This window comes from Cherax quadricarinatus, chromosome 13 (genome assembly GCF_038502225.1).
Source record: "Cherax quadricarinatus isolate ZL_2023a chromosome 13, ASM3850222v1, whole genome shotgun sequence".
Classification (NCBI taxonomy): domain Eukaryota; kingdom Metazoa; phylum Arthropoda; class Malacostraca; order Decapoda; family Parastacidae; genus Cherax; species Cherax quadricarinatus.
In genome coordinates, this window is record NC_091304.1 from 42,122,024 (window position 1) to 42,143,448 (window position 21,425).

The 21,425-nt window shown below is 40.2% G+C and overlaps 1 protein-coding gene across 6 annotated transcripts in view; it reads left to right on the forward strand.

Annotated features, from left to right (window-relative positions):
* The window catches only part of LOC128688738 (ubiquitin-protein ligase E3C), a 401,351-nt gene that overhangs the window by 324,627 nt on the left and 55,299 nt on the right, over positions 1 to 21,425 (forward strand). For all 6 annotated transcript variants that reach the window (XM_070084672.1, XM_070084678.1, XM_070084673.1 and 3 more), the window contains 2 exons: positions 6,651 to 6,884; positions 7,048 to 7,292. In XM_070084672.1, coding sequence (XP_069940773.1) covers positions 6,651 to 6,884; positions 7,048 to 7,292 — 479 coding nt within the window. The remainder of the gene's footprint in view (positions 1 to 6,650; positions 6,885 to 7,047; positions 7,293 to 21,425) is intronic.

Below are 21,425 nucleotides of genomic sequence, written 5' to 3' on the forward strand. Positions count from 1 at the left end.
GTGTAAGGAGTATCACACCACACTGCTGACACAGTGCAGCAGTGGTGACATTTGAAGAGCATGCAATGCCATGGCTTTATTTGTTTTCACAGTTGCACACAAACATGTCTGTCTGCCTAGCTCTCTGTCTATTTATCTGTCTCTGTCTAGTACAGTGGACCCCCGGTTAACGATATTTTTTCACTCCAGAAGTATGTTCAGGTGCCAGTACTGACCGAATTTGTTCCCATAAGGAATATTGTGAAGTAGATTAGTCCATTTCAGACCCCCAAACATACACGTACAAACGCACTTACATAAATATACTTACATAATTGGTCGCATTCAGAGGTAATCGTTATGCGGGGGTCCACTGTACTTTGTCTAGCTCTCTGTGTGTCTGTCTAGCTCTCTATTTATCTCTGTCTCTGCTTATCTGTCTCTCTCTCTCTCTCTGCTTATCTGTCTGTCTCTGCTTCTCTCTCTCTCTCAGTCTCAGAGAGTGCCACTCGTGAACCAACAGGTATTACACACAATGCAGTCTGATTCCTGAGCAAGTGTAAATACGTATTATTTGCCAGTCATGCCTTACTATGCATTATATCACTTTGTCAGTTTTTTGGGGGTTATCCTATATAATTTACACTGTATAATTGTATTTATGTGTACCTGTGAGGCAGAGATAGACAGAGACAGAGGTAGACAGAGACAGAAGTAGACAGAGTTAGACAGAGATAGAGACAGAGGTAGAAAGAGATACAGAGATAGAGACAGATACAGACAGATGGAGATAGAGACAGCCAAAGTCAATCAGCCAGCCGGCCAGCCATGTTGTTTACACAAATCCACACTGTCTTCACCACAGATGCTCCCTTCCCCACTACCCACACTGTCTTCCCCACCACCCACATGCAAATAAGTCACTTTGACATTTTTGATGGAAGGTTGATAATTGTGTGGGTTTTCATTACTATTTCTGGTATCCTGGCCATTACTTTGCCACAAACTCCTCGGAACCATTAGATTCATCTTCACTGATGCATCACTCTGTGTTAGAACTATCATTTGAGAAGGGAAGAGTCCCAGTTCGCCGGAGAGTGATGTATTCCTTACCGCTTGGCTTGGCGATCAAGGCGCAGTGAAGTACCACTCCCACAATGCAATGCGGGTGCCTCAATTTTTTTTATACTGCACACACTGGCCATGCAGACCCATTCTCGTACATGTAGGCCTACCAGCTTTCTCCCGCTCAATTTGAAGGTGCTAGAATTTATGCATATAAGTACAACACCAACCCTGGCTCTCAAGCCGTATGAATACAGCACTGACCCTGAAAGGGTTAACATTAAATAAGACATTTAATGTGCCTGAGAGTGAGTCACGAACGTATGAGTGGCCCAAGCGAATGCGTCTGGTGTGAACAATTTCTGAGCGGATGTACGAAACCTGGGGTAAAATTTCACCCAAAAAAGTGGTCAAAATCCAAATTGTACGATTTCTGCACTGGACAAAATCTGGGGGTCCATTGTTCTTTCTCCAAGCTTTGTACCTAGCAGTAGTGGCTGTATCTCACTGACGCAGGGTGACCCAAAAAGAAAAATAAAGGTTTCTCTTTTTAACATTAGTAACAATACAGGAAAAGGGGTTACTAGCCCTTTGCTCCTGGCATTTTAATCACCTCCTACGACAAGCATGGCTTACGGAGGAAGAATTCTGTTCCATTTCCCCATGGAGATAAACGGAAATAAACAAGAGCAAGAGCTAGTAAGAAAATAGGTGAAAACCCAGGGGGGCGTGTGTATACATGTGCTTGTACATTCAAGTGTAGTGTGACCTAAGTGTAAATAGAAGTAACAAGATGTACCTGAAACCTTGCATGTACAGTAGGGCCCCGCTTTACGGCGTTCCGCTAATACAGTCATTTCAAATTATGACCAAAACTCTCTATATGGCTCCCCCCACCTGACTTTCTAATACGGTCACCGCACCCCACTCAGTTTGTTTACATTCTCCATGAGCTCTCTAAACACCACGTCTCTCCATTGTGTTCACAAACTCCAAAATTTCAAGTATTTTTAAAAGTTACTTTATATTTTATATATACTCAGATAATTATACACCTACCATCCGACTTACGACCTGCTCGACATACGTCCACTCGACTTACGACCGTGCATCTGGCAGCTGGGCTGGGATGGCTGATGCACACCACTGTACAATATTTGACAATACTCTCGGCGGCAATGCGTCATGCAGGCAGCATCAGTACTGTACTAACTGGACAGTAAATTTCACCATGGCCCCTAAAATGAAGTCTGAATCTTGCACTGGAGATTGTGGCAAGAAAGGCTCTTACTCTCGAACTATTTGTTTTCACTGTTGCACATCAACCTGTCTGTATCTGTCTGCCTGTATATCTGTGTCTGTCTGTATCTCTGTGTGTCTATCTGTCTGTCTACCAGTGTGTCTGTCTTTCTGTCTAATTGTGTGTCTTTCTGTCTACCTGTGTGTCTGTCTTTATGTCTACCTGTGTGTGTCTGTCTTTCTGTCTACCTGTGTGTCTGTCTTTCTACCTGTGTGTCTTTCTGTCTACCTGTGTCTGTCTTTGTCTACCTGTGTGTCTTTCTTTCTACATGTGTCTGTCTTTCTGTCTACCTGTGTGTCTTTCTGTCTACCTGTGTGTCTTTCTGTCTACCTGTGTGTGTCTTTCTGTCTACCTGTCTTTCTGTCTACCTGTGTGTCTGTCTTTATGTCTGCCTGTCTACCTGTCTACCTGTGTGTTTGTCTTTCTGTCTGCATGTCTGTCTCAGAGCTACTCATTAAGAGTGTAATTGGTCTTGAAGATTCCATATTAATAATGATAACACAATAATAATCACTGAGGTGCAGTAAATGTGTATAAAACATTAATATAGACATTTTGCTTAATCCATCTATATTTTTTTTTTCAGAATTATATAATAAACATGCTACATAACATATAAATTAACAAATATGAGATGTTTTTCTGGTCGACTTGACAAGAGTGAACAGAAACCATTCGTGTCCGGGCTGGTAACAACAACAACAACAACAATGTTTGTTTACATAACTCTTGAACATTCTACACTCTCATTCTCTCTCTTTTATTCATTTAATCTTGTTTAAAAACCTCTCTACATTAAGACTACAGATATTTTAAGGCAAGTAATGAGTGGACACGATTATTATATTATAGCTTAATAATATTATTGTTATTAATATTAGTACATATGTATTATTGTAATAATAATAATAATAATAATTATTATTTTTATTATTATTAATTTAGGGCACTGGAGCACAGATCCACTGTATAGCACTTTGTCTGGATTTTTTGGGTTATCCTAGGTAATTTATACTATGTATGATAACTTGACTTATGTGTACCTGTGAAAGAGAGAGAGAGAGAGAGAGAGATACAGAGAGAGAGAGAGAGAGAGAGATACAGAGAGAGAGACAGCCACATTTGGTCAGCCAGTCAGCCAACCACCCACCCACCCACCCGGCCAGCCAGCCAGCCACCCACCCACCCACAGACCCGGCCAGCCAGCCGGATAAGTATTACACATGTTCCAGAGTTGTTTCTCTTTACTTAGGGTATAGGTTATATTACATTCTGGCAGGATGACACTACCAGTGGTATTCTCCCATTCCACTGTGTCGACAATACACAAAGATAACAGTAACATATACTGTATGCGATGTAAATTTTACAATACAGTTCACTACCATGTATACATTATATACAGTACATAAATAATTAAAATATAACAATAGAAGTAAATTATGGTAAAAAGAATGAAATAATGATTATACATTACATTACAGTATTATGTAGGTAGTTTATATAGGAAAGGTTTGACATTATGCCCTGCCCAATATGTCGGCAATTTTCAAAGGTTCGACTTACGTCCATTTTGACTTACGACTGGTTGGTCGGAACCAAGCTTGGTCGTAAGTCGGATGGTAGGTGTACTTATGTATACCTGTACCTAAATGAACTTACACATTGTGCTGGCATGCAGGTACACATTAAAATCAGTAAGAGTGTCTGATGTCTCAAGATGCCATATTAGTAATTATAATAATACTTAATAATAATCATCGAGTCTCATTAAATGTCGTATATTACGTTAATATACACATTTTCATTAATCCATGTATGATATTTTTTCAGAATTACAGTATATAATAAACATGATACATAACATATAAAGATGATAAATACACTCCTCAGTAGAATAAATAAATATAAATATGAGATTTGGGAGCCAGACAACTTGTACTAGTGACGCCATATTAGTAATAATAATAATAATAATCACCGAGTCTCATTAAATGTCGTATATTACATAAGAACATAAGAAAGAAGGAACACTGCAACAGGCCTACTGACCCATGCAGAGCAGGTCCATGTTGTCCCCCGGATTAGCCCAATGACCCACCAAGCCTGGTCACCTCCACTCAAGGATGGAGCACTGCACCAGACCCAGCAGCACAAGCTAGTCAGGTCCAACTCACACCCACTCATGTATTTATCTAACCTATTTTTAAAACTACACAACGTTTTAGCCTCAATAACTGTACTCGGGAGTTTGTTCCACTCATCCACAAACCAGTGCTTTCCTATATCCTTCCTGAATCTGAATTTTTCCAACTTGAAACCATTGCTGCGAGTCCTGTCTTGGCTGGAAATTTTTAGCACGCTATTTACATCCCCTTTATTTATTCCCGCTTTCCATTTATACACCTCAATCATATCCCCCCTAATTCTATGCCTTTCGAGAGAGTGCAGATTCAGGGCCCTCAGTCTATCCTCATAGGGAAGATTTCTGATACATGGGATCATCTTTGTCATCCTCCTCTGTACGTTTTCCAGAACATTTATATCCATTCTGTAATACGGTGATCAGAACTGAGCGGCATAGTCTAAATGAGGCCTAACCAAGGACATATAGAGTTGAAGAACAACCTGAGGACTTCTATTATTTATACTTCTATATATTACGTTAATGTACACATTTTTATTAATCCAGCTATGATATTTTTTCAAAATTATATAATAAACACGATACATAACATATGAAGATGATAAATACACCCCACAGTAGAATAAATAAACATAAATATGAGATGTGGGAGCCAGACAACTTGTACTAGTGATGACAAGAATACTGTTTTCTCTAGTCCAACATAAGAGAAAATGTGTTACTGGGGGTAACTGTAGAAAATCATTCCTTTCGTATGCCTTCACTCAGAGCGTCATTTCTTCTAAAAAATTGTGTTACATGAGAAAGGGAGTGTTCCTCTTTATTTATTCTATCGTATCAACCTAGAGACAACTTGTACACAATGTAACTTGTACACAAACCAAACGTGTACAATTTGTGTGTTTACATAACTCAGGTTTGCCTGGTTTGTTTACATAACTCCACGAGTGTCCTCTGTCATGTACTCATTCTCTCTCTCTCTCTCTCTCTCTCTCTCTCATCTATTTGTTTTATCTCGTTTACTCACCTCTGACCCTACATTAAGACTACAAATATTTTAAGGTAAGTAATGAGTGAACTGTATATGCATTTTATCACTCTGGGATGCTTAATGTTATAGAATATTATGTCTGGAGGGGTGGCCTGGTGTGGTAGCCTGGCTGACTACCATACATACCACACTTGATTTCTTACAATAAATACTACTTGTCTCACCCTAGATTAAGACTACAAGTATTTTAAGGTAAGTAGTGAGTGTACTATATGTGTATTTTACTTTTTTATTTTTTTTTAATGCCTAGCTCTACTGCTAACCCCAAAGGAAATAATTGATACTGTCTGACTTTTTTTTGGGTTATCCCAGGTACTTTACACATATGCTGCTATGCATGATAATCTTTGTAACTGCATTTGTGTATATTTGAATAAATTTACTTACTTACTAACTTAATATATGTTAGTGTAAAATTGTTATCTAGTATTTGTATGCATTTATAAGTGGAAAAAAGAGATGTTCCACTTTACGTCGGTTTCCGCTTTATGGCAGTAGCCTGGAACCTAACCTGCCATATAAGTGGGGCCCTACTGTATATGAGAAAGAAAAAAAGACACCTGCAACCCTACCATCATGTAAAACAATTACAGGTTTCTGTTTTACACTCACTTTGTAGGATGGTAGTGCCTCCCTGGGCGATTGCTGTCTATGAACTTACTACCTATATTGTTGAAGCTAATGTGGAATATCTTTTTGGCCTGCACCAGTGAATATGCAACTTTGCTGTAACCTGCTCCAGAAGGCAAAAATTCTTCTTTAATAATGACAGCTTTCCTTACATTTTTTAATAATTTATTATGGAAGTGTTCATTAAGGAGGAGCAGTCAGCATCTTCACATCTAGTCATTGTATGAGCAGTATGTGGTCAGTAAACGGGAGGGAAGGACTTGTCATTCTTCTCTTATTAGATAAACAGTCATTGAGTTATGAATGTTATGTCACTGGCATTTTCAGGTGTGGATTATAATGACTAATTTACAGAAATATTTAAGAAAATATTATACATATAGGAGGCACTTTTTATTATCTTTTCCATCCAAGAAATTGGACCAGCCAGTGTTTATTAGAGAGCATATTCTCACAAGGGTTTGTCTTCTACTCAACAGAAACTGAAGGTCCACCGTTATCTATCACAGAGCAGCGTCGAGCCACCATTTTACAGGAACTTCCATTTGTCATTCCCTTTGAGTCGCGCACACAAGTCTTCAGCACCTTGGTTGCTAGTAACAGAAGCATGAGTCAGATGCGTGCAGATTTTAATGAAGGACCAATGATAAGTGTATCTATAAGAAGAACTCATATCTATGAAGATGCCTTTGAGAAATTGTCCCCAAGTAATGGTAAGCTAGTCACACATATACAACTGAGATTTTTCTTTTCCTGAGTGGTATTAAACAGTTGAGCAGTTTTGATGAATATAATAGTGTGGCTATTTTGATAGCCTTTTTTTTTTACTGTGCTTCATAGTATCGTTTGATCAGTACTGCAATGTCATTTTTTCAGAACCCAATCTCCGATTGCGCATGAGAGTTCGTCTCATGAATGCTGTAGGTTTAGATGAAGTTGGAATTGATGGAGGTGGAATATTCCGAGAATTTTTATCTGAATTGCTAAAGACTGCCTTTGACCCAACTCGAGGCTTCTTTCTTTTGACCCGAGAGAACACTCTTTACCCAAACCCTGGAGCACATCATATAGCTGAAGACTACCAGACACATTATTATTTTATTGGACGAATGTTAGGGAAGGTGAGTTATTATCATTTATTTAATGTTCATGGATTACTATTATTTGTATTGTTACAGTAGTCCCTTATTTAGTGCGGGGGGTTAAGTTTCTGAAAATTGGCATGTAAAATTAACCCCTTAACTGTCCAGACATAGATCTACATTCTCTCGCCCAGCATTCTGAATATTTTTTTTTTTTTTTAATGAAGAGGGCATTTTTTCTACATTTTTTTTTTTTATTATCACACTGGCCGATTCCCACCAAGGCAGGGTGGCCCGAAAAAGAAAAACTTTCACCATCATTCACTCCATCACTGTCTTGCCAGAAGGGTGCTTTACACTACAGTTTTTAAACTGCAACATTAACACCCCTCCTTCAGAGTGCAGGCACTGTACTTCCCATCTCCAGGACTCAAGTCCAGCCTGCCGGTTTCCCTGAATCCCTTCATAAATGTTACTTTGCTCACACTCCAACAGCACGTCAAGTATTAAAAACCATTTGTCTCCATTCACTCCTATCAAACACGCTCACGCATGCCTGCTGGAAGTCCAAGCCCCTCGCACACAAAACCTCCTTTACCCCCTCCCTCCAACCTTTCCTAGGCCGACTCCTACCCCGCCTTCCTTCCACTACAGACTGATACACTCTTGAAGTCACTCTGTTTCGCTCCATTCTCTCTACATGTCCGAACCACCTCAACAACCCTTCCTCAGCCCTCTGGACAACAGTTTTGGTAATCCTGCACCTCCTCCTAACTTCCAAACTACAAATTCTCTGCATTATATTCACACCACACATTGCCCTCAGACATGACATCTCCACTGCCTCCAGCCTTCTCCTCGCTGCAACATTCATCACCCATGCTTCACACCCATATAAGAGCATTGGTAAAATTATACTCTCATACATTCCCCTCTTTGCCTCCAAGGACAAAGTTCTTTGTCTCCACAGACTCCTAAGTGCACCACTCACCCTTTTCCCCTCATCAATTCTATGATTCACCTCATCTTTCATAGACCCATCCGCTGACACGTCCATTCCCAAATATCTGAATACATTCACCTCCTCCATACTCTCTCCCTCCAATCTGATATCCAATCTTTCATCACCTAATCTTTTTGTTATCCTCATAACCTTACTCTTTCCTGTATTCACTTTTAATTTTCTTCTTTTGCACACCCTACCAAATTCATCCACCAATCTCTGCAACTTCTCTTCAGAATCTCCCAAGAGCACAGTGTCATCAGCAAAGAGCAACTGTGACAACTCCCACTTTATGTGTGATTCTTTATCTTTTAACTCCACGCCTCTCGCCAAGACCCTCGCATTTACTTCTCTTACAACCCCATCTATAAATATATTAAACAACCACGGTGACATCACAAATCCTTGTCTAAGGCCTACTTTTACTGGGGAATAATTTCCCTCTTTCCTACATACTCTAACTTGAGCCTCACTATTCTCGTAAAAACTCTTCACTGCTTTCAGTAACCTACCTCCTACACCATACACCTGCAACATCTGCCACATGCCCCCCTATCCACCCTGTCATATGCCTTTTCCAAATCCATAAATGCCACAAAGACCTCTTTAGCCTTATCTAAATACTGTTCACTTATGTTTCACTGTAAACACCTGGTCCACACACCCCCTACCTTTCCTAAAGCCTCCTTGTTCATCTGCTATCCTATTCTCCGTCTTACTCTTAATTCTTTCAATAATAACTCTATCATACACTTTACCAGGTATACTCAACAGACTTATCCCCCTATAATTTTTGCACTCTCTTTTGTCCCCTTTGCCTTTATACAAAGGAACTATGCATGCTCTCTGCCAATCCCTGGGTACCTTACCCTCTTCCATACATTTATTAAATAATTGCACCAACCACTCCAAAACTATATCCCCACCTGCTTTTAACATTTCTATCTTTATCCCATCAATCCCGGCTGCCTTACCCTCTTTCATTTTACCTACTGCCTCATGAACTTCCCCCACACTCACAACTGGCTCTTCCTCACTCCTACAAGATGTTATTCCTCCTTGCCCTATACACGAAATCACAGCTTCCCTATCTTCATCAACATTTAACAATTCCTCAAAATATTCCCTCCATCTTCCCAATACCTCTAACTCTCCATTTAATAACTCTCCTCTCTTATTTTTAACTGACAAATCCATTTGTTCTCTATGCTTCCTTAACTTGTTAATCTCACTCCAAAACTTTTTCTTATTTTCAACAAAATTTGTTGATAACATCTCACCCACTCTCTCATTTGTTCTCTTTTTACATTGCTTCACCACTCTCTTAACCTCTCTCTTTTTCTCCATATACTCTTCCCTCCTTGCATCACTTCTACTTTGTAAAAACTTCTCATATGCTAACTTTTTCTCCCTTACTACTCTCTTTACATCATCATTCCACCAATCGCTCCTCTTCCCTATTTATCCTATTACATGTAATAGGATAAAAAAAATAGGGTCAGTACTTACCGAGATATAAAACCATGAAGTTGGCTCTGGATGCTCACCTGACGGCAACGTGGAATCCTGTCGCTTGCAGAAATGTTCCCGTTCTATCTTTTTTTTCGTTTTTTTAGTTGTATTATTTTTATGTTCTGATAATTACAGTTTGTAGTAGTTCTTTTAATTTCATAGCCAATCTTTGTTCTGACACTAATATTAGGTACTGTAATAGTATTCAAATAGTCACAAACACACTGACAGGTGAACATTTTCACCTGCTTTGGTCACATACTATTGTCTAGAAATATATACAAAGTACACCTACCATCTGACTTACGATCTGCTCGACATATGTCCACTCGACTTACGACCGTGCATCTGGCAGCTGGACTGGGCCGGCTGATGCACACCACTGTACAATATTTGACAATACTCGCGGCGGCAATGTGTCATGTAGGCAGCATCAGTTTGAGTAACCCTGTCCTATCAGCAGCATCATACTGTATTAATTGTACTAACTGGACAGTAAATTTCACCATAGCCCCTAAGATGAAGTCTGAATTTTGCACTGGAGATTGTGGCAAGAAAGGCTCTTACTACCATGTATACATTATATACAGTAAATAAATAATTAAAATATAACAATAGAAGTAAATTATGGTAAAAAGAATGAAATAGTGATTGTGCATTACATTACAGAACTATGTAGGTAGTTTATGTAGGAAAAGTTTGACATTATGCCCTACCCAGTATGTCGGCAATTTTCAAAGGTTCGACTTACGTCCATTTTGACTTACGACCGGTTGGTCAGAACCAAGCTTGGCCGTAAGTCGGATGGTAGGTGTATTTATAGGTCCCAGCAATGTTTTAGATATGCTGGAGTATATATGAAGCTCCTTGAAGCAGTGAGTGACATTTGATGATTTTGCACTCCCTTACTTCATTTGTTTTCACTGTTACACATAAACATGTCTGTCTCTTTGTTTGGCTGTATCTGTTTGTATGTCTGTCTCATGAACCAACAGGTATTACACATGATGCAGAGTTGTCACATCTGATTCCTGAACAAGTGAAAATATATTACTTGCCAGTCATGCTTATTATGCCTTATATCTTCAAGCACAGTATAGTGCTTTGGGTTATCCTGGGTAATTTACACTATGTATAATAACTGTATTTATGTGCACCTGTGAGACAGAGACAGAGATAGACAGAGACAGAAATAGACAGAGACAGAAATAGACAGAGACAGAGATAGACAGACACACAGAGAGACAGACAGAGATAGAGGCAGACAGAGATACAGACAGACAGAGATAGAAACAGTCAAAGTCAGTCACCCACCCACCCAGCCAGCCAACTGGCCAGCCAACCATGCAGCCAACTGGCCACCCAGCCAGCCAGCCAAGCAGCCACCCAGCCAGCCAGCCAAGCAGCCACCCAGCCAGCCGGCATGCCGAACACGTATTACACACATTCCAGAATTGTTTCTCTTTACTTATGGACTAGGTTATAGGGCAATCTGGCAGGATGATACTACCGGTGGTATCCAAATTGAAAGGATGTTGCACATGGGTTATTATTGAGGTTTTTTATATTTCCTTGACCACTTGTGACCACATCCATCTCAGAGCTACTAAACTCTGGGTCAACATCACTTTCCTCTTAAAAGGTGAGTGTTAATACCACATGACATCAGTGAATCCTTGGTGTTTGCCATGCTCTTTACTCTAGCTGATTCTCAATTGAACTGGTGCTCCCACAAAATACCAAGTGGTCCCAGATTTTTTAATTCTGCGCACACTGAGTGTTAAGACCCATTCTATACTAACGAGGCATCTCAGGCCAATCATGCCAAATTTGGAGGCAGGAAAAAATAAAGTGTTGATGTACGTTTGGAGCGCTAGTGGTAACTCCGTAGATCTATGTTTAGATAGTTAAGGGGTTAAATCATGGGTAAATAATGTGAGAAACGTGGGAAAATTGGTTGCTCTCTAAACATCTTTGATATTTATATGTACTGCATTAATTTAATGTATAAAAATTATAATTTGCTTCACAATCTGGTAGCAATAATTTTTAGCAACTGAAGTGCATGTTGTTGTGATTGAAGGAGAACCAAAAGGGCGAGGTAACTTGCCTGTTTTACTTAGCAGACACTGCTGTAGCAACAACAGTAGATACACAAATAACCTTCATGTAGGAGACTGAAACCTCTCTCTAAAGTTTAATCCTTTGAGGGTTTCGGACGTACTAGTACGGCTTACGACCCAGGGTTTTTGACGTACTAGTACGCCTAAATTCTAGCGCCCTCAAATCTAGTGGGAGAAAGCTGGTAGGCCTTCATATGAAAGAATGGGTCTATGTGGTCAGTGTGCACAGTCTAAAAAAAATCCTGCAGCACACAGTGCATAATGAGAAAAAAAAAACTTTGACCATTTTTTTGGAATAAAACAGCAACTTTGCACTGTATTTTCGTATGGTATTTATTGTTGTATTCTAGTTTTCTTGGTCTCATTTTATAGAATGGAAGACATATTACAGAAATTGAGATGATTTTGACTGGTTTTACAATGAAAGGTACCTTGAAATGTTCAATTTTTACCAAATTTCAAAAGTAAACAAATCGTGCCAAGCGTCCAATACACGTCAACTGGTGAGTCTAATATTCTTTCACAAGTGCACCAATAATATTTATACCATTTTTTACACTAATGCAGTAGTCTGCATAACAGTAAATCTTATATTTTTTGTGAGAAGAAAAATTCAAAGTGGAAAGCAAAAGAATATAAGAGGGGCCTTGAGACGTGACTAATGACTAGAGGAAATGTCATTTTAGTGCCAGGAATGTCTTTCTTGTTTATTCGGGACCCTGTTCGGAAATTGGCATCTTTTGAAATTTGTGTGAAATTGGCAAAATTGCTAAATTCTGACCACTGTACTGGATAGTTGAATTTCATAAATGGGTGGTTTCTTGCACCCATTCGATAGAAAAAATGGAGTTCTAGCGAAATATTCATGTTTTTTGTCGACTAGTACAGTGGAATTGGCCGAAAATGGGGCTCAAAGTGGGCAAAATCGCCGATGCGTAAACATCGCCGAGACCGCTAACTTTGCGAGAGCATAATCCTGTAAGTTTTCCATCAAATTTCAAACTTTTGGTGTCCTTATGATCGGGAAAAGATTCTCTATCTTTTCATAAGAGAAAATAATTTTTTTTTTTTTTTTAAATTTGGCCGACCCTGAGAACGAGTTTCGGAGAGGGCCTGTCGACCCTCAAAGGGTTAAATGATCTGATACCCTAACAGGTTATTCTTTAGCCCTGTGCTATAGGATTACATTCACTTCTAAATATCTAACATTCCTTCCAAGTTAAATTTCTTTGGTTATAATACCATATAAAACAGCACAAGCTTGATATTGAAAACAACCATGATTACAGTCCAGCCTGCCTGGTGGCTTTAGTAACCTTTCTGAATGTCTAAGAGGTGGAATTAGGGAATCTGCACTGCTGCAAGAATCTTCCCTTCCACCTTTGTTACTATTACTACCCACACTTAATCTAGTACTAGCTCCAAATTATTCTGCACCAATTCATTAGTGTCTTCAACCCCAGTAACTACTTCTGAGACAGATATAGGCAGCTTTTTGGAAGGAGGTTCAGGTTCAGGTTCAGGTGTAACAGCTCATGATGGCACATGACGATCAGATGATTGTTCATAATTATCCATAACCCATGCAAGATTTACTAATCTGCCTGTCTTTACTTTGCCATGTTTCCAGCTTGAATCTTATAATTACTAATACCAAAACCTCGAGAATTTTACTTTCTACCCCCTGTCCTAACCCCTTTCAAACTTTTTTGTATACATAACATAACCAACCTGAAAATTTTGTACATTCTTCCTAAGCAGACCCTCAGCCAGTTGATTGAAAGAATTATCTTTGCAAAATTCAAGTTTGACTTATGCCTAGGTAACTAAACTTTCTTCTTTCTTTCTTTCAACACACCGGCCGTATCCCACCAAGGTGGGGTGGCCCAAAAGGAAAAACGAAAGTTTCTCCTTTTACATTTAGTAATATATACAGGAGAAGAGGTTACTAGCCCCTTGTTCCTGGCATTTTAGTCTCCTCTTACAACACGCATGACTTACGGAGGAAGAATTCGGTTCCACTTCCCCATGGAGATAAGAGGAAATAAACAAGAATAAGAACTAGAAAGAAAATAGAAGAAAAACCAGAGGGGTGTGTATATATATATATGCTTGTACATGTATGTGTAGTGTGACCTAAGTGTAAGTAGAATTAGCAAGACGTAACTGAAATCTTGCATGTTCATGAGACAGAAAAAAGGACACCAGCAATCCTACCATCATGTAAAACAATTACAGGCTTTCGTTTTGCACTCACTTGGCAGGACGGTAGTACCTCCCTGGGTGGTTGCTGTCTACCAACCTACTACCTAGGGACTAAACTTTCTGCTAAACATTAATTCAAGTGGGGTCTTGCCTATAGATGGGTGAACAGTTCTTCAGTTATTAAATTAAAACCTACAGAGCTTGGTATTTAAAGATTCATCTTGAAACCTTTGCAAGCTTTTCTTTCAAAGTTCTGTCTGTCCTCTCGACAATATCATTGGAAGAAGGGTGATAGGTGCTGGAATAACATGTTTAATGCCCAAATTAATGAAAACTGACATTATATAGAGAGGTATGGAAGGGTGGGAAGGGATTAAAAAGAAAGTGACCGCGACTGTGAAGGCTTACTCAGCCCTGTAACAACTTCAGTCAGTATTACTAAGGCTGGCTCCTCCTCAGGAAAATTAATGCATAGAAAAAGAATAAAAACTGACAAACATAAACACTTTATTATTTAGAAAATATAAAATATAAAACACATAAATATGAAATATTAATCCTACATTAAAGAAAATGAAAAATGAAAAATATAAATGATAACTGAATTCAACGCTAATATATATATATAAAACTTGGGTGTCTGGTGTTGGTGACACTGCGTGTTGTTGAAATCATAGCCGTTGCTGATGATGGGGGGGGGGGGGTCGCAGGTGTTGGTGACAACCCACCGGCTCGTTCTTCACAGATTTTATAGCTGCCAATAATCCATCCAGATGACAGGAAAGCAGGTTCTTTACCACTGCAATGATGAGGGGTTATATCCTGCTACTTGCATACACAAACAGGTAAGTGGATCAAAAATGGGACGTCCCAGAACGTTAGTCCGTCTCCTTCAATTCTGCTCGTTGGTTGGCAGGTGACCCATTCTGTCATTTCAAGCTGGAAAGAGAGACAGGTTACCTACTGCTTAAGAAATCACTCTCCATGATAAGTACAATACCTAAAAGACGTGGTGACTATTAAGACATTTAACAGAGCAAGACTGAAAGGACTAAGTTTATTATTGGTCAAAAGTGAAGCTTTCAACCAATAAGTCCACTAGAATATGAACAGGCATGTACTTACAGTAGTGCTGGGAGCTGTGAGTCGAGTGATTACTGTTTGGCCGGAGCCCCACACGTCACCTTTCGGGGGGGGGGGGAAGAGGGAGGGGAAGGGATAGCGGGAGCTAGACTGACCCTACCTTAACAAGCAGCCGGCAATCAAACTATCACTTTCGGGGAGGGGGAAAAAGAGGGGGGAATAGCGGGAGCTGGACTTACCCTACCTTAACAAGTAGCCGGCAATGAAACTATTGTTACTATATACTCCCTCGCTATTCCTACCTATTGAACTTTTCCCTCACACTCCCCCATACTAAGACTTATAGTCAAGGAGTATAAGAAGAGTAAGCGAGGAAAAAGTTCTAACACGTGGAAGTCGCATAAGACAACAAATCTACTGACTGTCACGACTTAACCAGTCAGAGAAATAATTGGATGAACCATTGATATACAGTGGACCCCCGCATACCGGACGCATCGCATACCGTACAATCTGCATACCGGACGCTTTGATCGCAAAAATTTTGCCTTGCATACCGCCCAAAAACCCGCTCACCGCCCTTCGTCCGAGACGCGTCCAATGTGCGGCCTGAGCCACGCTCACATGTTCCGCCGGTGGCATTGTTTACCAGCCAGCCTCCACGGTAACATCCAAGCATACAATCGGAACATTTCGTATTATTACAGTGTTTTTGGTGATTTTTTCTGGAAAATAAGTGACCATGGGCCCCAAGAAAGCTTCTAGTGCCAACCCTACAGCAATAAGGGTGAGAATTACTATGGAGAAAAAGATCATTGATAAGTATGAAAGTGGAGTGCTTGTCTCCGAGCTGGCCAGGTTGTATAATAAACCCCAATCAACCATCGCTACTATTGATGGTACAGCTGCTGCTGCTGCTGTACCACCATCAGCTGCTGCTGCACTGTCAGCTGCTGCTGCACTGTCAGCTGCTGCTGCACTGTCAGCTGCTGCTGCTGTACCACCGTCAGCTGCTGCTGCTGCTGTAGTACCGTCTGCTGCTGCTGTAGCATCATCTGCTGCTGCTGTAGCATCGTCTGCTGCTGTTGTAGCATCGTCTGCTGCTGCTGTAGCATCATCTGCTGCTGCTGTAGCATCGTCTGCTGCTGCTGTAGCATCGTCTGCTGCTGCTGTAGCATCGTCTGTTGCTGCTGTAGCATCGTCTGTTGCTGCTGTACCACCGTCAGCTGCTGCTGCTGCTGTAGCATCGTCTGCTGCTGCTGCTGCTGTAGCATCGTCTGCTGCTGCTGTAACATCATCAGTTGCTGCTGTAGCATCGTCTGCTGCTGCTGTAGCATCGTCTGTTGCTGCTGTAGCATCGTCTGTTGCTGCTGTACCACCGTCAGCTGCTGCTGCTGCTGTACCACCGTTGTTGGTGTGGCTTATTGAGAATACCAAGAAACAATTAACCCCAGAGGATTTTCCACCCAGGATAACCCAAAAAAGTCAGTGTCATCGAAGACTGTCTAACTTATTTCCATTGGGGTCCTTAATCTTGTCTCCCAGGATGCAACCCACACCAGTCGACTAACACCCAGGTGAACAGGGAAAATGCCTGGAACTAGTGCTCATATTGGTGAATTTAGAGCCAGCAAAGGTTGGTTTGAGAGATTTAAGAATCGTAGTGGCATACACAGTGTGATAAGGCCTGTTCTGGAAGAAAATACCAAACAGGACCTATAGTACTCAGGAGGAAAAGGCACTCCCAGGACACAGTGTCTCATCAGTCATTGCTGCATCTTCAATAAAGGTAAGTGTCATTTATTCTTCATTTAGTAGAGTAGTACATGCACAATATATATTGTGCATGTACTACTCTACTATTGTGCATGTATCCTTCTCTTTGTGTGTAGGAAAATGTATATTTCATGTGGTAAAAATTTTTTTTTCATACTTTTGGGTGTCTTGCACGGATTAATTTGATTTCCATTATTTCTTATGGGGAAAATTCATTCGCATACCGAACATTTCGCATAACAACCAGCCCTCTTGCACGGATTAAGGTCGCTATGCGGGGGTCCACTGTACACAATATGGAACTTAAAAGCTTGGAGTGCCAATGTCCACCTCAAGAGGCGACTGTTGGCTCATTTAAAAGTTTCTAGGTATATCAAAGGCTTGTGGTCCATCTCTAAAATGAATTCTTTTCCCAGTAGATAAAATTTAAGCTTTGAGATACCCCACACAAGAGCCAAACATTCCTTTTCTATGGTGGAGTATCTCGTTTCGGCGGGAAGGAGTTTCCGGCTTAGGAAGCATACAGGGAAGGGAGTACCATCATGGTATTGTAGTAACACTGCACCTAAGCCAGTATTGGAGGCATCAGTTCTTAAACAAAATGTTTTATTAATATCTGGAATCTTAAGTAGATATTTTTAATCTCATTAAACTTTTCCCGAGCTACATCGGAAAGTTCAAGAGGTTCCTTCACAGACTTTTTAAGGAAGTCGGATAAGATGCCTGTAAGATCAGTAAGGTTCGGGATAAACCGTGCATAAAAGTTTACAGAACCAAGAGAGCTACGCATGAGCTTCTTGGTTTTGGGTAATTTAAATTCCAATAAAGCTTTGATCTTACTGGGGAGAGGCTGCAGGGAGTTATTAGAAAGTATCAGTCCAAGATATCTAATCTTGTTATACACAAGGAAGCATTTCTTCGGCTTGGCAGTGAGGCCATGTGAGCGTAACCTACGTAAAACTGATGTTAATGTTTGGATATGTTCGCCCCACGTGGATGTCATTACGTAAATGTTATCAAAATAAACTGAAACATTTGGCATATTACCCAAGACCCTCCTCATCAGTCTCACGTAGGTAGCACAGGCAGTTACCAAACCGAAGGGCATAGTTCTATACTCCATCAGTCCTTGGTGTGTAGGAAAAGAGGTGTATGGCTTAGAAGAAGGATCTAACATTACTTGATGATATGCCTGTGCAATATCAATCTCCGAAAAGAAGGAAGCGTCATAAAATTTGTGTAGATCGCTATCTATTAAGGGCATAGGCTCAGCATCCCACCGAGTGATAGCATTAAGGCCTCTGAAGTCAATAGCAAGTCTGTATGAATTATCCTCCTTCTTAACCATGACTACTGGTGAGCAATATGCAGATACTGAAGGCTCAGTGATCTTTAGTTTTAATAATTTGTCTACCTCTCGGTCAAATGCATCCCTAAGGTGAACTGGAACTGGGTATAATTTCCATTTGATCGGATTGTCCGTCAATAAGTCAATCTTATGGACTGCCGTGGAGGTAACACCTGGAATATCAGTAAAGACGTCTAAAAAGTTGCTCACACATTGAAGTAGTTCATGTCTCTTATGGTCATCCAAAGATCCATTAATATTAATGTTGGTTGTGCCCGAGTGGTCAAGAGTCACAAAGTCATGTAGTTCTTCATCATAGTCTAAGTTAGAGGTGTCAATTACACACACCTTACATTCTTCAGTTGTCTTATCAAGTTCGTGTGGAAAAACTAAGTCAAATTATTAAGGCAGTTAACCGAATTTCTTCGGTAATATTTCTTAAGGATGTTGATATGATAAAGCTTAGGTTTCCCCTTGACTTCTATGAGGTAGTCAACTTTCCCACAAATTTTTAATACTTTATATGGACCTTTCCATGCTACTAATAATTTATTTGACTTGATAGGCAAAAGTACCAGAACTTCATCCCCTACTTTAAAACTTCTCCTCTGACTTTTGGAATCAAAATAGGTTTTGTACTGGTCCATTAACAAGCTTAGGTTTTTCAAAACTATGTCAGAGGTCTCCTCAAGTTTGGATCTAAGGTCAAGGAGAAACTGGTAAGAAGACTGAACCTCAGCATTTACCTCCTCATTAGTCCATAAGTCATGAAGGATGGACAATGGACCTCTGGCCTGTCTACCATAGAGAAGTTCAAAAGGTGAAAACCCCAAGGAGTCACTGGGAACTTCCCTCATGGCAAACAAAGCACAGAGTAGGTAACGATGCCACTCCTTAGGTTTAAGGGAGCAAAGTTTCCTTAAAATGGACTTGAGAATCGAATGCTGGCGCTCAATCCTCCCATTACAGCTGGGATGATAGGGTGTGGTGAAGAGAGGCTTCACTCACAGAAGTTGGTAGAGATATTGCATTAAGTCCAATGTGAATTGTGTCCCACAGTCAGACAAAATTTCTCTAGAAATGCCCACTCTGGAGAAGATGGACAAAAGTGCTTCAGCCACCTCTGTAGTAGTTATGGTCTTTAAGGGTACGGCTTCAGGGAAACTCGAAGCATAATCAACTAATGTTAATATATATCTATGTCCCCCAGATGAAAGTGGAGATAAAGGACCAATGATGTCAATAGCTACTCTTTCAAAGGGTACCGTAAAGACTGGCATTTTGACCATAGGTACTCGCCTGGTACCTCGGGAGGATGACAGTGGCAAACTTTACACGATCTACTATAGGTAGTGACATCTGAGGACATTTTTGGCCAAAAATAGGTTTCCCTAATTTTATTTAAGGTTTTACAATGCGAGAAATGTCCGGCCACTGGCAGGTCATGAGCCATTTTAAGAACAGTCTCTCTGCATTGACTTGGAACAACTAAGATGGAATAGTCTATCTCATCTGAATTTAATTTGAATACTGACTTGTACAAGATACCTTTTATATATTCAAATTTATATGAAAAGTTTTTCCTTTGGATAACTTGATTTTGTTTAACGGCATTATGGCAATTCTGAAGAGAAGGGCAATTACGTTGTAAATTGACAAAGGAGTCCTTCGATATATCTAAAGGCTTAAAGTCAGGGAAAATCAAAGGATGGACAGTAGGAGAAGCCTGGGTTTTGGTCTGAGCCCTAGTCAAGACATTTATGGTATCGGAGGTGATATCTTCACTTTCATCTAACAAGTGAACCGGTGATCCTACTACCTCGCTTTCGAAAGTAGCATCACTGGTTTTTAATCCCACATGAATCTCACGAGACATTGTCTCATCTGAACTTTCGAGGGGCTTCTCTGGCTCTACAGGAAGAGGATCTGAAACACTTATGTCCATCTTTGGTGATGAAAGGTCAACCTCAGAAGGAAGAATGGCACCTTTTACATTACCTATTAGTACGGAGCAAGAAGTGATGGGAGCTAGTACGGCTTCAGACCAACCTGTGAACCATTTAGACCTAATGTAACAACGGATGGTAGGAAAAGTGTCTGTATGGCCCAAGCAGTCTGAAAGTATAGCAGAGGAATGAGTTTCTTTAAGATTAAGGAACAGCTTATCAGAAATGACTATACATGTGCATCCTGTGTCTCATAAAATGGTAGATACATTAAGTCCATTAACTGTTCCTGAACAGAAGGGTGCCTGGTCATTACAGTCTTTAAAACATCTTCCAACTTTTTGGACCTTCTTAGAAGGACAATTGGGACATTTATGTCCCTTAACACCACACAAATGACAAACAGGAATAAAAGAAGTCATTTTACTTTCCACTAGAAGCTTTGATTTCTGAAGATCTGATGAACCCTTGCCCTTAGGGTTCGATCCCTTTAGGTCTTTATAGGAATTGTGAGCCTCAGCATACAGGTCAGCGGCCTCAGCAACTTCCTCAGCTTTAATCAGGTTAAGTTCTCTGATGAATGTTCTTATCTGGTGGGGAAAATGAAGGGTTCTATGCCGGCTCCGAGCAAACAGTAAGTAGAATGGGGTCCCTTGACCATCCAGTCTTCTCACCAATAAATCAAGAGTGACCTACGACAGTTCCCTTGATATAATAAAGAGCTCAATGAAACAAATTGTCACTGGAAAATCTCGGGTCCCTAGAGTCTAATCCTCCAAAGTGTTTCAAGCTTGAAAGAAAGGTGGCAGAATTAACTATTATATCCTGCCTGACTTGACTTACAATAAATTGAGACTGTAACAATCACCAAATCTTTTAAATACCTGTACCGTAGTCCTACCATAGAGAATGATTACTCATGGCTGGTGGTAACCGTCTGTGGTATGCGGCGTTGAAGTTCCAATGGTAGATTCGAAATGGAGTTGAATCTTGATTCAGTTGAGTTGATCCTGGCAAGGTCGCCACTTGTGAAGGCTTACTCAGCCCTGTAACAACTTCAGTCAGTATTACTAAGGCTGGCTCCTCCTCAGGAAAATTAATGCATAGAAAAAGAATAAAAGCTGACAAACATAAACACTTTATTATTTAGAAAATATAAAATATAAAACACGTAAA